Genomic DNA, 16,716 nt, shown 5'->3' on the forward strand with positions numbered 1-16,716 from the left:
GTTGTTTATTTACGGGAAAATAAATAAGTTTTCTTTTTTTTTTTGTTAGTAGGGTTAACAACAGTTTGGCCAAAAAATATATTATTAACATTTACAAAAAAATGTTGGGGGTCATGTTCTTGGAAGGGGTTCTTTAATAATCATGTGGTAACGGAAGTATCACAGTACAACTCAAGATTTGTTTATACCTTATTTAGAAAAAAAAAAGAGAGAATAACAAAACAAAAACATGCATGTTCCCACGCCCGTATTCCAGTTGAGCGAGAAACTAAAATATATAGCCATTAAATATACAGAAGAGTTTTTTCGCATTGCTAATAAAACCACTATCGAATTTAGTCAATCGAACGATTTCCCACACTATTCTCATCCATATCACTACCGGAACTTAGGCTACGCGATATCGTTGTTGAATTCGAATTCATGCCACGATCTAAATTATAATATTGTACAACTTTTTGTGGAGGACGACTGGATATAACTTCCGTTATTTGATTAACAACCCATTTGGTTAGTTTGATGACAGCAATGTGGGCTGCGAATTGTAATACAATGGCACCGAAACCTTTATACAGTCCAGAAAAGCCCTCCGTTGCCACTGTGGTGCGATAGCAATCGATGGCTCCCTGATAGTTGGTTAGGATGGGTACCACGGCATAGCCATTATCGAGATTATCAATGATGGTACGTGTACCCTGCAGCTGAATGCGATGTAAAATTGTTTCCAATGGGAAAAATATAACCTCTGTTGTCAGCATCGATATAAGATTCGAGTAGATTTCAACATTTTGTGTTTCGAGTGAGTCATCTTTAAATTTAGCTCCCTTACGTTCTTGGGCCTGTTGAATGCGTCGACGCATGATGCGTGATGAAATGCCTTTAATGACCAAACTGAAAAGAGAGAACAAAACCACAATTATTATTGAAACCACAACAAAAAAAAAAAAAAAAAAAACAATTTAAATTTCTTAAAGCAACCTATTATGGGGCTATTTTAAGTTTGATACTTTTCAAAAAAATTGACAAAATCTCCATCCTTTCACATTTTTAGTGATTGGAGTGAAGGGATAATGTATATTCAACAATGGATTTAGGTCATCGAAGAATTTTGTTTAGGTTATGTTGGCACTTTTTCAAAAATTGCCAAAATCTCCTAGAATTCGTCATTTTAGAAGGAAGGTGACAAAGAAGACTTTATTCTACATCAAATTTGACAATAGGTCACGGAGCAAAAGAAATATCCAAATATCATGTTTAACCCCAAAAATATTGTTTTTAAATTGCTATGCTGTATCTGGTATTTTAGGTTAGTTTGGGATTTTTCCAAAAAATGCCGAAATCTACCAAAATTCTTAACTTTAGAAGAAAGTTGACAAAGAAGACTACATACTACATTAAATTTCACCATAGGTCACCGAACAAAAGAAGTTTCCAAAGGTCATATTTAACCCAAAAAATATTGTTTTCAAATTGCTATGCATCTGGTATTTTAGGTTAGTTTACAATTTTCCAAAAAATGTCAAAATCTCCCAAAATTCTACACTTTGTAAGAATGTTGGCAAAGAAAACTATATTCTACATCAAATTTGCCCATAGGCCACCGAACAAAAGAAATTTCCATAAGTCATATTTAACCCAAAAATATTGTTTTTAAATTCCTATGCATCTACTAATTTAGATATGTTTGGGATTTTTTTTCAAATACTGCCAAAATCTCCTAGAATTCGTCATTTTTTAGAGATGCTGACAAAGAAGACTTTATTCTACATCAAATTTACCCTTAGATCGCCGAGCAAAAGAAATTTCCAAATGTCATAGTTAACCCAAAAAATATTGTTTTCAAAATGCTATGCATCTGGTATTTTAGGTTAGTTAACAATTTTTCAAAAATTGTCAAAACCTCCCAAAATTCTTCACTTTAGAAAAATGTTGATAAAGGAGACTATATTCTACACCAAATTTGGCCATAGGTCACGGAACATAAGAAATTTCCAAATGTCATATTTAATCCAAAAAAATTGTTTTCAAATTCCTATGCCACTACTTATTTAGGTATGTTTGAGACTTTTTTAACTACTGCCAAATCTCCTGAAATTCTTTATTTTTGAAAGATAGTGACAAAGAAGACTTTATTCTACATCAAATTTGACCATAGGTCACGGAGCAAAAGAAATTTCCAAACGTCGTATTTAACCCAAAAAATATTGTTTTCAAATTGCTATGCATCTGGTATTTTAGGTTAGTTTACAATTTTTCAAAAATTGTCAAAATCTCCCAAAATTCTACACTTTAGAAAAATGTTGATAAAGGAGACTATATTCTACACCAAATTTGGCCATAGGTCACCGAACATAAGAAATTTCCAAATGTCATATTTAACCCAAAAAAATTGTTTTCAAATTCCTATGCCACTACTTATTTAGGTATGTTTGAGACTTTTTTAACTACTGCCAAATCTCCTGAAATTCTTTATTTTTGAAAGATGGTGACAAAGAAGACTTTATTCTACATTCAATTTGACTATAGGTCACCGAACATAAGAAATTTCCAAATGTCATATTTAACCCAAAAAAAATTGTTTTCAAATTGCTATGCATCTGGACTTTTAGGTTAGTTTATAATTTTTCAAAAACTGTCAAAATCTCCCAAAATTCTAAACTTTAGAAGAATGTTGATAAAGGAGACTATATTCTACACCAAATTTGGCCATAGGTCACCAAACATAAGAAATTTCCAAATACCATAATTAACCTGAAAATTGTTATTTTGAATTGCTATTCATCCTGTAGTTTAGGTTATTTTGGAGTCTTCCCAAAAATTGCCCAAATTTGCCATTACATACATTTTTAGGGAAGGTGCTGAAGGCGAAAATATTCTTTATGAAATTTCGTTAGAGTTTTTAAGCAAATAAAAAATTTAGAAATTTTGTTACCAATTTAAAACCGTCAAGTTTTAGGTTAATTTCATACTCCTCTTTTCAAGGGTTATTCCTCTTACCCAAACAAGTATTTTGTTATGCCAACGCCCACTGTGGGACCAATTAGACACCACACGGGTAGCATGCGACCCTTTTGCGGTGATTTCCAATACAACAAACGCAGACTACCCTCACGAAAGACATCGAAGAGACCAGGCTTTTCACTAGCTATATCACTTTGGACACTCTCCACCAATGAGGCTGCATAGAAAGGCATTACAACAGCAATGCTAATGCTACAAAGCGGAAGGAAATTCATTAATAAATTTACCTTTACCATATTAGCAGATTTACCATTTCAGTATAACATGTTGGCCAAAACGTTTTAAGGAAGTACGGCTATCTACCTCTCTGTAAATTATAGAAATTATTATTTTTGTCTAATTTCTGTTTCAAAACACCTTACTTAGGCCATGAAGTAACTTTGGAAATAACATCATCCATTGCCAGGGACATGCCTCGTACCAATAGGCAACTTCCCAGGCCTTTCCATAAGGTTGTCACCCCCTGGCGTCTGTGTAAATGTATTATGGAAGGCATTAATGCAAAAGGATGCAGATGGTATCTGAAAGAAATAAAGGAGATTTCGATTTAGACTCAAAGAGGAAAAAAATCAGATGCTGTATATTTACCTTTGTGAGGCATTGTATACTTGACACTGCCGTCTCAGTACAATAAAAGGATGTGAGAGCAGGTTTTCGGTAACCAAGCTAACCCATTGAACACCAATTCCCAAATATTTACGTATTGATATTTCTAAATAATAGAAAAGATATTAAATTACTACAATTTAATATACATTGTTACTTGACAACAGATTTAGTATTGGAATTTTTTTGGATATAAAACCAAAGAATGAAGTAGAAGAACATGCATGTTATGGTACAAAAAGAAACATTTGATGGCTACATACTTTTCGTATCGTCAAAACTTAACAAATTCGTTACAGTGTGCTGCTCAGGATACTCTAAAACAGGGGAGCAAGGGTTGTGTGTGGTATGTAACAACAATGAATAACACAAAACAAGGCATAAACAAAAGAAAAAAACAACAAAAGTCACATAACTTTGTCTTGGATTCTTACCATCTTCTTGGCTGTCATAGAAATTTTCCAAGGCATGATGTTTTTCAATTGGCAAGGACAAGTCCCTTTCAGAATTGACATTTTTCAGTCCCGAGTCAGGTCCAGAATTCATGCTGGCCATGTAAATTTGATATTGGTCGTCATTTAATTGAAATCTGTAAGGAAACGGATGTGATTAATTCAAAAAATATGGTCAATGGAATAGCTACTCACTGCATTTGAGATTGTCTTGGATATGGCATACCGCTGCTTGCTGAAGCAAAATCTCCCGCATATGGACCATAGACATTACGTGGACGCTCTGGCCTTTGGTCAGTCATATCTTCACCGGGTTCCATTGGTTTTTTATTACTGCCGTACCTTTAAGTGGTTTTTTGTTACAAATTTTATTTCTTTTTCTATGTGATTTTAGTTTGTTTTTGCGGAAATTTACATTAATGTTGAATAATTGTCCATGCCTGCCATCGGGGGAAGTGAACAGAATTTGCTAATACAATTACGTTATATATTCCAGTTTGTTTCGGGCCAGCTCAATATCAAATCAATTTCCTTCGCAATAAGTAATAAAATTCAAGTCCCCAGGTTATTCCGTTTGCAAAAAGTCAAGCTCTATCTGGTATCCAATTCACCCAATTTGTTCCAAAAAGAAATTCGCCCGTCGAAGAAGAAGGTTTCAATTTGTCATTTAAATCGTTGCCATATGCCAGAGAATGTAACATAAACAAACCATATGTCAGAGTTGCCATAACCAACAAATACAGAAACCAACAACGGCTGCCTTGCTATAACTGCTGCACATAAAAATGCAGGAAAATAAAATAGCTTGGTATTAAGGAATAAATTGGGAGTCCCCAGATAATTCAGCAGACCCAATTATTCCTTTCACAAAAAAAAAACAAGTTTTATCTGTTATCCCAATGACAAAATTGGTGTCACTCGTTATTCAAAGAAGGCATTTTTATTTAAATCGTTGCCATATCCCTGTGAATGTAACAAACAAACCGTTAGGGTTACCATGACCTACAAATACCACAAAACAGCTGTTTTGCTGTCACTGCTGCACATGAAAACAAACGCAGGCAGAGAGGTGGCACAGACAATTCACCTCAAAACGAAAAAAGTATTGCATTTTATTTAAATTATTAAAATAAAACGGATATAAAATGATTAAATCATTAATTTTAGATTTAGGTCGACTTAGGTAAGGCCAGTTAAAACACAAAAAATCAACATCAAATCAAAGAGATACTTCTAACCTCAATTTTTGTTTTGTTTCATGCAAAGGCTTACTCCACTGGCTGTTACACAAGTGCGCGAAAAGGGTCAATTGAGTAGACCGCATCTAAGGAATCCAACATGGTTTCTACGCAAAGAGCGCAAGGTATTTAGTACACATTCATAATTAAATTCATGAACCAATAAAAACCCAACCTTCCCCAAACAGATGCGCGATAACCATGTCACGTCGGAAAACAAATCATTTGTTCAGGAAATCGTACAAGATAAATATGGTCCTCCAGCTCTCATAAAAGGTGTAGCCACATATGATCAAAGCAAACGCGAAGAATTGGTTAAAACGGAGAAAATTGAAAGTGAACCCTGGACAACGGCTTCTCGGCGCACCGGTGTAATTGCCCGTAAAATTGGTCAATATCCTTTGTGGTTGAAGAATGGTGAAAGAATACGCACCACCCTATTGCAAATTGTTGATAATCATGTCGTTAAGTATATACCACCGGAATTGTATAAGCCAGCCCAAGTGCCAAGTGTGGCCAAATTGAATAGCTATGGCTGTTTGCTGGTGGGTGCCGAAAGCTGTGATCCCTCCACACTAACCAAAGAATATTGTGGCCTCTTCAAGGATTCCGGTCTATTGCCCAAGAAACATTTAGTACGTTTCTTGGTTAGCCCAAATGCTGCCATACCTGTGGGAACACCCTTGAATGTCACACATTTTAGGGTGGGAGATTATGTAGATGTTAGAGGGAAGACGTGAGTATCATAAAATGATACCTTACTTTTAAAACATTAACATTTTTTATTCTCGTAGTGTCGATCATGGTTTCCAAGGCGTGGTTAAACGTCACGGCTTCAAGGGTATGCCTGCTTCTCATGGTGTGACCAAAACCCATCGTCGTCCCGGTAACATTGGTGGTGGTGGTGAAAAGGGCCGTGTTTGGCCGGGTACCAAACTTCCCGGTCACATGGGCAACAGATGGCGCATTTCCAAGGGTCTGCGTATCTGGCGCATAAATACCAAATACAATGTCATGTGGGTTAGCGGTAGTGCCATTCCCGGCTCCACCAATGGCCTTGTCTATATTTACGATACAATTTTGCCACTGCGTAAACACAAAACAGCACCACCATTCCCCACCATGTTCGATCAAACACTGGAAGGCCCCGATGACATATGGTTTGATGCCGTACACAATTTCAAAGATGAAACCATAACATTTCAGCCAGAGGAATAGTTAAATGCCAGGCTTTGCTTTGCTCTACGTTAGTTTATTATAATCACACTTTTTTGTTAAACAGAAATAAAACATAAAACTTATTATTTAAGAAATTTAATTCCCATATAGTTTACAAGCTGCTCGACTTTTGGAAGACATAAAAATTGTCATCAGCATTGTCGGGATTTGGCAACATTTGCAGTTTTCCCTCTTTTTGTAATTTGGTTAAATGGTGGCTAACATTGTAGGCTGCAGCAGGCCAGAGCTGTTCGGGTGTTTCCTTGTAGACAATTTTTACCACATCCATGGCTTGCATTTTTTTATCCTTGTGCTCGACAAAACAATTGAAGATTTGTTGTTCCCGCTGATTTCGATGATTGATATAGTATTTAATTTTCTCCAAGGGATCTTCAATTACATTGCCATGGCCGGGGTAGATGACAGAGGGTTTGATATTGAGGATTTTGTCTAAGCTTTTCATGTAGTCATAAAGGTCTTCAAAGACTGCGGTGCCCTCACCTAAAATAAAAACTCATTAGAATACTTTCCGTTTTGAAAGCCCCTCTACTTACCCAATATACAATCGCCACTGAACAAAGTACCCTCCTCGGTTGTTAGAATCACATGATCTGTGGTATGACCAGGTGTGTGATGGATTTTCACTTTACCACCTTCCACCTCGAAAACTTGTTGATCCAGCAACTTTTCTACTTTAATGTCACTTGGTATTTCAGGGCACACATCTTCAGCATCCGTGCGAGGAAATTTAAATACCTGGCAATCTTTATGAAGATTTACTTTAAATATACAAAATTATGAAAAAAAAACAAAAGCGCTATAAATAAGATAAAATGAACCCGTTGATACCACAACAAAAAGACAAATGAAGTAATGATCATAAATTCGTTCAAGATGTTATAAAATAGTTACCTTTATCGGCGCATGTTTTCAAAACATCTTTAACGCCACCAACATGATCATGATGCCAATGAGTCAGCAAAATGGTACCAATGGAAGCCTTTTCTTCTTTCAACACCCCATTAAGATGTTTGATATATTCCGGTACATCGGGGTCTCCAGTATCTATCAATATACGTCTACAAGGGAATGGTTTTTATTGGCGCCTTTTGCAGCAGTGGTAAATTAAACATCTTACCTTTTACCCGTCCCCACCAGATAGGTGTTGGTTCCTTGCAATGTCATCGGCCCGGGATTGCATCCCAAAATCCTTATAATGGAAGAGGATAGTCGTGTAACGGGCGGTATCAGTGCCATTCTTACCGTCAATGTACTTTGGAATGTTTAGTGTTATCAACTCGCATGCGCTGGTCAGATATCAATAATTTCATGAGAAAGAAACCGCAAGTGTGGGTGAATTAGAAGGAGAGAGAAACTTTGCCACAATATACTTTACTTCAGGGGTGCTCAAGAAGAAATATCTCTTTTCAGTCAAACTTCTCTTTGCTTTTTTAAATCAAGAACAAAACAGTGTTAAGTCATTATTTATACAAATATTTTTTATCCATTTGCTTTATAAATTATTTTGGCAAACATTCGTATTTAAAAACAATTAAATAGAACCGTAAAATATAAAGAAAAACAGAATTTTAATTTTCTCTTAAATTATCTCTTTTTTCTCTTCATGTTCTAGAACACGGTTTTGAGCACCTCTGCTTTACTTTCACATGAAACTTCCACTGTCTAATTGGAATTTAAAACATAGGGTTCTAAAAATCGTTTTTCTTCTATCAAATACGAAGAAACAGCGAAATATGAAGATATTTCCTTCATCTATTAAACTCCCTAATTTCGAAATATATACTGAAGGGTAAAGTTTATTTTATCTAAATGTTTGCTTCTTCACACAAAAATATAGTAAGTAACAAAAAAGAAACCAGACAAGAGAAAAAAGTGCTCCATAGATCGATTTTTGCCCCAAGTAAATATGAATGATACATGTGATAGATAAAATGTAACTAAAAAACAGGGCAGGTAAATGAAATTTGAAGTATTTAACTGTGAATCTGATATATTGTAACTTCAAATACACTAATAACAAAGAAAAATTGTTTTATATATTTGACAAATGGGGAAAAATGGAATCCAATATGGAATTACTGTTAGTTTTTGTTATTGTTTTGAAAACTAAAAACAAGATATTTTCAAAATCAATGATTGGAAGACGCGTAAATTGCGAGACGGGCATTAAAGCTATTTGACAGTTTTGCCATGAAATTGTAAGATAGAACTGTTTAGATCATATTTTTGATAAAAAAAAATCCGGGCATTTCATTCATTTTCCCGCTCTTTAAGTGATTTTAAAAATGAGGAATAATATTGAATAAATGGAAACAATTTGCTTCATGCAAATTCGACAGAAAGCGGGCATAGCCTCAGGGCTGTATTTCTGTAGTTTTACGAAGTTCTACCTCCTTATTATATCATGGGACCTATAATCAGGTTTTCCTTTATGATATCAAAAAACATACAAAACTAGTAGATTTTTGCACTTTCTGTAACAAAGCAAATAATTGTATCCATGGTAACAAAAATGCTGGTAGATGCATCAAAGCTTGGGAACAGTGATATGTCAATATTTTTTGAGTTTTAATGTTTTTCAAAAATAAGGATATTTATATATGGTACAATGAATTAAAGGTAGGGTAGAACTACCATATGATTTTAATTTTTTTATTTTTCTGGCTTTATATGTCACCTTCATTTGTTTATGTGTGTGTATTCTTTTCAATAATAAAAAAATTATTCAGAAAATATTCAAATTCGGGTGTTTTCAAAATGCTTATTGCGACGTATGCATCGACAAAATCTACAATTTTTGTCACGAAATAAACCATAAGAGACATATAGAACATGATTTTGAAAAGAAATGTTGACCTTTCATTGAGTTTTCGCGGTTTTAAATTATTTATTCAAAATCAATGCAACAAGTTGTTTGTTTTTTTATTGTTTTGATAGTAATTCTGACATTACAAGCCAAACAGGTAGACCTCTATACTTGCAATTCTTTCAAAAGTAGCCTACCTTGTATTCATTGCACCATGGATTTATATATATTTTCTTATACGATGTCAATTGGAGGTTATTATGATATGCGTTTTCAACAATTTTTACAAATTTGAATAACTTTTCATTCAAATTTCAATTACAAAATTATCGATGCGTCTACCCGTATTCTTTTACCATGATTATGTTTACGTATAATAAATCTAGTGGATTTAAATATTCTATTTAATTTGATATACCCCATAACCCATGGCAGAAGAATACAGGTAGATGCATCAACGCTTGGGAGCATTGATATGTCAAAAAATTTTAAATGTTTTTTTCAAATATAAGTAGATTTTTATATGTTTTCTTATACGACGTCATTCGGAGGTTATTATAATTCGCGTTTTTCAATAATTTTTACAAATTTAAATAATTTTTCATTCAACATTTTCGATTCCAAAATTGATTTGACAGTTCATTGTCCCAACAGCTGTGTCGACGCGTTTACCTATATTCTTCTACCATGCCATAACCGAAATCCACCAGATTTTAATTGACTTGTAATAAAGTTAACAAATGAAAGTTGCTAGATTTTTATATGTTAACATCATTTAATCAATAAATTAAATTACTATAGCCAAATAATGCGTTTTACGAAGATTCGTCATTTATTTGAAGTATGTTTCAAGAAATTGACAACCTAAACAACGCCTTTTTAAAAACATGTACTGTGTAAATACTACTAAAGGCAAAACATATTTCCGTTAAATTTTAAGCATCCACCCATGTCTATTTATGTCTCCTTTGAAGTTTGAATTGGAAATTTTAATTTTTCATCCCATTTTTTTTTGCAAAAATGTCATTTATTGTGGATAAAAATAATTACAAATTAATTGAATTGGCCGCCGAGATATTGGTTTATTTTGAAAAGCATAAATTAATTGAAATTTCCAAGGTAAGTCAAAGTTTCTTTTTCTAACTCCGGTTAAAATTGGTTAAATGTTTAGAGAATTCTTGTGGAGTGTGCCTTGGAGCGTCCTCCCAATGTCCAGATGTGGATAGCAAAAAATATTAAACGTATTGCCTCAGAGATTTATGAAGATTGTTTGAATCATGGAAAATGTGGGTATATAGCAAATTTACATTTAACATCTCGTTTTCTGTATCGAGTGGTAATTTTTGGCCGTCCTGGCTCCGGATGTAAGACCCAGGCCCAATATTTAGTTAAACGTTTTAATTTGGTCTTACGTAAGTTGTGTAAATTTGAAGATTATAATAATTATTCTAATGTTTAATATTAATAATAGTCGATGGGGAAAATCTAATATATCAACATCTTCGAGGAGATGATAAGGAACCAAATGATCCTCTGGCTCGGGAGTTACAACGAGCATTTTATTATGATAACTGTGAGGCGAAATCCAAAGCATTAGCCAGTATTATTGCAAGACGTTTATTGGAATATGATTGCCTGAGTCGCGGTTGGGTTTTGATAAATTTCCCCAATGGCTTGACAGATTTTAAGGAAATAATGGAACATTTTAAAATACCACCCAATAAATTGGTATATTTAAAATGTCCCGAGAAGGTGTGCATGCTGAGACTTATAAATATGCCAAATTTGGGACAACCTCAAATGAATTGTAACTATTATGAAGAAGAGGTAGGTAAACAACCAAACCAGCTCAGTTTTAAAACCTAACTATGTTTTGTTATATATTCAGATGCGTTATTTTAATCGCCATTGTAGTGAAATAGAGGAATACCTCCTCAGACGCCATGAAACAATTTTTGTAGATGCATCTCGGCCTTCCAGTGTGGTTAGAAATGAAATGTTATCATTACTTGAGCAAAGCCCTTATCTTATGGGTTTTAAACAAGATCTTAGAGAATAAATATTGACATATTATCACCATATTTCAATAAAAAAATTATATATCAATTTTGCGTTACTAAAAAATACAAGCAGATGATTTACGTCTAAAGTTTTATAGTTTATAACTGTTCTTCTGTACCCTTTTTATTGTGGTAGATGTCTATGCACTTTATTATTTTGATCGGCAAGAAATCCGACATCTATTTTGTTTAAAAAATAATAAAAAAAAATAAATGTAATATCCATGACAAACTCTTTTGTTAAATTTTATATGGCAACCCTTTTTTTTTTGACGAACTCGACCCTGTCATTTTGTGAACTGCCGAAATCGGTTTTCTCCGATGAGATAACATTTGTTGTCCAGCAGTTTGTAAACCAAGAGAATGATCGTATTTACTTGCCAAAGAGGTCAGCTAAAAATGTGCACCTTCGAGTGGCCACCAGAACTCAAGCGACGGCCATGGTGATGGTGTGGACCGCCATAACAGCCGAAGGTCGTTCTCCGCTCGTATTAATCGACCGTGGCATCAGAATAAATGCCGTATATTATCGCGAAAATATTCGGGAGTGTGTATTAAAGCCTTGGACGACACGCAAACAGTACTTAGCTCCATCGAACTCAGCATGCGCCAACCAAGAATAGTTACAAAATGAGTTTCCTCGCTTCATTTCCAGTGCACAATGGCCACCAAAATCTCCGGATACCAATCCGTTGGACAATTGTGTCTGGAGTATTTTGGAAAGCAATGTTGGCACTAAAAACTACTAAAGTGTCGATCACCACAAGCAAGCGCTTCGCCGGGAATGGGCCATAATTCGTGCCAAATCGTGACCAATTCGAACAAATCTAAACTTATTCTAAAATTTGATGCTATTTCCGACATTTTTTTCATTTAATAAAATTTAAAAAAAATGTAAAAATTATGGCGTTTGACTGTGTTTTTTTATCTCACCCTGTATTTTTTATCTCACCCTGTCATAATATGCACTCTGTATAAACGATATTCAGGGAAATACATCAAATATTTGGATATAGTCGGCCTTGCACTACTTTAAGACTTTCATTACTGTTTTTTGTTGTTGTTGCAAAATGGTCAGGCTTAATCCCTTTATGGTTTTTAAATTAAAACAACGTTAAAACAACGTGGTATATGCTCTTAAAAACCCCTGAACCAAAATCATGGCAATGTAAACGTTCTATAAAATATGTTTACAATGTCATACCTACATAGATTTCAATCTAAATGAATTTAAATTCTTCATACCTATCTACTGTCTCAATGAATTTGACACCACGATGACCCCATATTTACATAGTTACTAATAAACAATTAATTAATATTATTATTATTATTCACACATTCCTCTGTTTTTATTTCAAATATAACCGTCAACAGCAATTTCCTCACTCTATTTAAGCTTCTATGACAAACCGACCGTGTTGTGTGTGTGTGTTTTCACGGCAGACAGACAGGCAGATAATTAAGTGTCAACAAAAGCAGCAGCAGCAGCAGGGACAAGAACAACGCATCAGCATTTAAATTATCTACTCAGGGAATTTGTTTCCCAAAAGTAAGTACACCCGCCCTTGTCAAACTCTTCTTCCTTCTCTCCATTATCTATCTATGATACGCACAAACATTATTTTGTTGTGGTTTGGCAGATTATTACTCATTCACTTTGTTTGCATATACTGCTGCTTTCAGCACACTGCTCGCCCAACAACCCCGTCCCCACCCCCTCTACACATTGCTCCGGTATACAGCAACCCACAAACCGACCCACCACAACAAATACTACAAATACTTTTTATTCCGCTGTTGATTTGTTTCTCTCACCCTAGCCGCGAAAAGAAAATAAACAATAAATGTTAATTAAAAAAAGACCATGGTAAATGTTTAAAAATGTGTTAGTGATACAATTTTCTGTGCTCGCCTTGTCCGTCCCGTGCAGCGCTGACACTTATCACGTCTACAAAATAGTAGAATTTGCACACTTTTTCCATGATGATAATGTTGGTGGTGGTCTCCTCCCTTTTCGTGTCCGAATTTTTTTGGCATTTCCTTCCACTTTCTTTCATATTTTTGCAACACTCCATCTATGATCTGTCAAGATGGCACAGTGGCTTGAATTGGTTTTTTCAAAAGGAAACCTGTAAAGGAATGCTAAAAGTAGGGCGGTCGGACTTTATGATACCCTACTCCAATTCCCATATTTAGGGAAATAAATGGGAAATTAAATCATACCAGAAGACTTCAAGTTGTTTATGTAATTACACCTTAAATTTGACGGAGGCATTTGTGTCTGAGCCGATACTCATCAAAATCCATTCGATTGAACTGATATGCTTTTTAGGATCAATAAACCTGAAATCACATGAAGATATATATGAGAGCTTTATCCAAAACTGAACCGATCTCTTTTAAATTTAGCAGATGCATTTCTATGCTGTATCTGATAGATCGGATCAAAAATAGTTGTTGTGCAGAGCATTTTACGGGTGTGAGGAACTTTAATACAAAATCGGATAAAACATATATATGTGGGACCTCAAGGCTCAATTCGATTCTTTTTGGACTAATGTTACACATTTGGTGCGCAATAAAAGGCAAATCGAGCGCAGATATATATGGGAGCTGCACAAAGCTTAAAAAAAAGTTGCAGCTTCTAGAACAGAGCAAATGATAGACTATTGCTCTGTTGCAGAACCTGCATGAATCTACTAGTTTTGAATTTTTTTTTCGATATCATAAAGGCAAAGTCTGTTATCGTAATAAAAACCTTTGCATTCGTGTAGTTCTGGAACAGACCAAATATAAAAAACGAATGCTATAACCGCATTGCATTTTCTTAAAAGGCTCCAAATATTGGTAGTGGACTTTGTTTAGGTGTTCAATAGTATCAACAATAAAAAATCATTGAAAAACATGAACAATCAGAATATAAATATTTTCCAAATTTGGAAGTCGTATACCCTATATATAGGAATCATCATTTTGTATTACCGGAAAACATTAGGTAATTAGGAATATGTCATAAAATTTCTTTGAAATAAATGAATAAAAATTTCTTGAAAATAGGATTTAGTCAAGGCAATAATATGACACATTTTTTTACTCATACCTTCTATTTAGTGGCATATTTAAAGCTTTTAATTCTATTTTTCCTTTTAACAGAAAGACAAGTATTTCTGTAACCGATACCAAACACAGCGATTTCTCCAAGATAACAAAGAAATTTGCTTCATTGTATTTCCATTATATTTAATTTATCTACATTATCAGTATTCATAGTGCCATGACTAACACTATTGTTTTATTGCCCTTCAGTGATTAGAATCTTTTTTTAAATGTAAACACATCATAAAGCAAGTAATAAGAGAACAACAACAACAAGCAACGCAATCAATTCCGTTTGTTTATTTATAAACTCAGTGCAATGGCATCTCTGCATTTTTGTTACTCGTGACACTGTGTCATGTTTTTAATGGAGAGCGAATGAGAGAGACATGACAGTAACTTGAGAAACAGCTGATAGACGAACAACCACACATAGGAAAACGTCAAAAACAAAAAAAAAAGAATTTTTTTACTTGTGAAGAAATAAAAAGAGAAAAAACGCAAAGAAATATATACGCAAATAATGGATGAGCAGCAGCAGCAATAGAAACAAGAAACACCTCTCGCAGGATTTACTACCGCCCGCAGTAAACGGAGAACAAGTAAAATAAGAGCAGCAAAAACGAAAAGAAAAAAACACGAAAACATTGATTTTTGCAGAACACCTAATTGAACATCACAAGAAGGAAATAATTGAAGCAGCCAGTAGTGGAAAAGAAAAAAGTGTGTGTGTTGTGTAAAACGGCCGAGAAAATAACAAGAAAAATCTATATTCGTTCTTTGAAGCGACGACAAAATGGATAAGAAAGGTTCAGGTGAACCACGTATACTGAAAAAGAAGCATTTTCGTGTCAAACACCAAAAGGTGAAGCTATTCCGGGCCAATGAGCCCATACTCAGTGTCTTGATGTGGGGTATAGATCACACAATTAACGAACTGAGCCATGTGAATATACCTGTGATGCTGTTGCCGGACGACTTCCGGGCCTATTCCAAGATTAAAGTCGATAATCATTTGTTCAACAAGGAGAACATGCCCTCGCATTTTAAGGTTAAGGAATATTGTCCATTGGTATTTCGCAATTTGCGCGAACGCTTTGGCGTCGATGATGTTGACTACCGCGAGTCGTTGACCCGTTCCCAGCCAGTACGCATTGATTCGTCGGGTAAATCGGGTGCGCAGTTCTATGAGAGCTACAACAAGTTCTTCATCATTAAAAGTTTGACCTCCGAGGAGATCGAACGCATGCATGCATTTCTAAAACAATACCACCCCTATGTGGTGGAACGTCACGGCAACACCTTGTTGCCCCAGTACTTGGGCATGTATCGCATCACCGTCGAAAGTGTGCAGTATTATTTTGGTGTGATGCGTAATGTCTTCAGTTCCAGTCTGACCATACACAAGAAATTCGATCTGAAGGGCAGCACCGTGGATCGTGAGGCTTCCGAAAAGGAGTTGGAAAAGCCATTGCCAACATATAAAGATAATGATTTCATTAAGCAAAAGGTACGTATCGAGATTGGTGAAGAGGCCAAAAAGAAACTAATGGATGTGCTGAGCAACGATGTGGAGCTGTTGACAAAACTACACATAATGGACTACTCACTGCTGGTAGGCCTGCATGATTGTGTACGCGCCGAGGAGGAGGAACTGCAGGGTGGGGGTCCTCAGAGTGCTGCTGGACGCAGCGAGAACAGTGAAAGTGAGGAGGGCGACAGCGGCGAGCGATGGACCTATAACACACCGCCCGATTCGCCACGATGTGCCCAGTACAAGGAGGTGGTCTACGAGGTGGATAAGTATGCAATTCCCAGTATTGAAGAGAGACGCGAGATTTACTTCATTGCCATTATCGATGTGTTGACTCAGTATGGCGTCAAGAAGCAGGCAGCCAAGGCTGCCAAAACCGTAAAGTATGGCAGTAATGTTGATGGTATTTCAACATGCGATCCAGAACAATATGCCAAAAGATTTCTTGATTTCATGGATAAGGCCATAGAATAAAAAAAAAAACGTAATCGTAACGTAATAATAATAATAATAATAACTAACTACTATTACTCTTATTTACTGTATTTATAACTTTAACGACGAGACAAGAAAACAACTCACAACAACAAGAAAAAAAAAAAAACAAAACAATTATTATTATAAAATAAAGAAAGAAAAGAATATGAAAAACCCATTTAAG

At 35.1% G+C, this 16,716-nt stretch overlaps 5 protein-coding genes across 7 annotated transcripts; 3 read left to right on the top strand and 2 right to left on the bottom strand.

Moving 5' to 3' along the window:
• Positions 1-28: 28 nt before the first annotated feature.
• LOC101892516 (mitochondrial outer membrane protein SLC25A46) lies at positions 29-4,759 on the bottom strand. Of its 2 annotated transcripts, XM_059123465.1 has the most exons (9): positions 4,495-4,759; positions 4,275-4,421; positions 4,062-4,216; positions 3,891-3,944; positions 3,610-3,733; positions 3,384-3,542; positions 3,272-3,328; positions 2,998-3,213; positions 29-891 (listed from the first exon to the last, which is right to left on the bottom strand). In XM_059123465.1, exons 1-9 carry the CDS (start codon positions 4,524-4,526, stop codon positions 336-338), a joined length of 1,500 nt encoding a protein of 499 aa, XP_058979448.1. In that variant the 5' UTR covers positions 4,527-4,759; the 3' UTR covers positions 29-335. The 2 variants fall into 2 exon arrangements, with proteins under 2 accessions (XP_058979448.1, XP_058979449.1); XM_059123466.1 differs by lacking the exon at positions 3,891-3,944 and having other exon boundaries at positions 4,495-4,758.
• A 340-nt stretch (positions 4,760-5,099) lies between these two features.
• On the top strand, positions 5,100-6,635 carry LOC101892981 (large ribosomal subunit protein uL3m). The gene is made up of 4 exons (XM_005187927.4): positions 5,100-5,262; positions 5,346-5,442; positions 5,506-6,053; positions 6,112-6,635. The coding sequence occupies exons 1-4, from the start codon at positions 5,225-5,227 to the stop codon at positions 6,533-6,535; spliced, it is 1,107 nt and encodes a 368-aa protein (XP_005187984.2). The 5' UTR covers positions 5,100-5,224; the 3' UTR covers positions 6,536-6,635.
• On the bottom strand, positions 6,549-7,879 carry LOC101892810 (beta-lactamase-like protein 2 homolog). Of its 2 annotated transcripts, none has more exons than XM_005187926.4 (4): positions 7,674-7,879; positions 7,448-7,614; positions 7,090-7,299; positions 6,549-7,036 (listed from the first exon to the last, which is right to left on the bottom strand). In XM_005187926.4, the coding sequence occupies exons 1-4, from the start codon at positions 7,790-7,792 to the stop codon at positions 6,648-6,650; spliced, it is 885 nt and encodes a 294-aa protein (XP_005187983.2). In that variant the 5' UTR covers positions 7,793-7,879; the 3' UTR covers positions 6,549-6,647. The 2 variants fall into 2 exon arrangements, with proteins under 2 accessions (XP_005187983.2, XP_011294341.2); XM_011296039.3 differs by having other exon boundaries at positions 7,090-7,314; positions 7,674-7,877.
• A 2,456-nt stretch (positions 7,880-10,335) lies between these two features.
• LOC101894175 (adenylate kinase 8) lies at positions 10,336-11,490 on the top strand. The gene is made up of 4 exons (XM_005187934.3): positions 10,336-10,481; positions 10,534-10,774; positions 10,834-11,189; positions 11,251-11,490. The coding sequence occupies exons 1-4, from the start codon at positions 10,383-10,385 to the stop codon at positions 11,419-11,421; spliced, it is 867 nt and encodes a 288-aa protein (XP_005187991.3). The 5' UTR covers positions 10,336-10,382; the 3' UTR covers positions 11,422-11,490.
• A 3,241-nt stretch (positions 11,491-14,731) lies between these two features.
• LOC101893160 (phosphatidylinositol 5-phosphate 4-kinase type-2 alpha) lies at positions 14,732-16,715 on the top strand. Its single transcript, XM_005187928.4, has one exon. It carries the CDS (start codon positions 15,318-15,320, stop codon positions 16,527-16,529), a length of 1,212 nt encoding a protein of 403 aa, XP_005187985.1. The 5' UTR covers positions 14,732-15,317; the 3' UTR covers positions 16,530-16,715.
• The last annotated feature ends 1 nt before the right edge of the window (position 16,716 follows it).

The sequence above is a fragment of the Musca domestica genome, unplaced genomic scaffold, assembly GCF_030504385.1.
Source record: "Musca domestica strain aabys unplaced genomic scaffold, Musca_domestica.polishedcontigs.V.1.1 249, whole genome shotgun sequence".
Taxonomy (NCBI): domain Eukaryota; kingdom Metazoa; phylum Arthropoda; class Insecta; order Diptera; family Muscidae; genus Musca; species Musca domestica.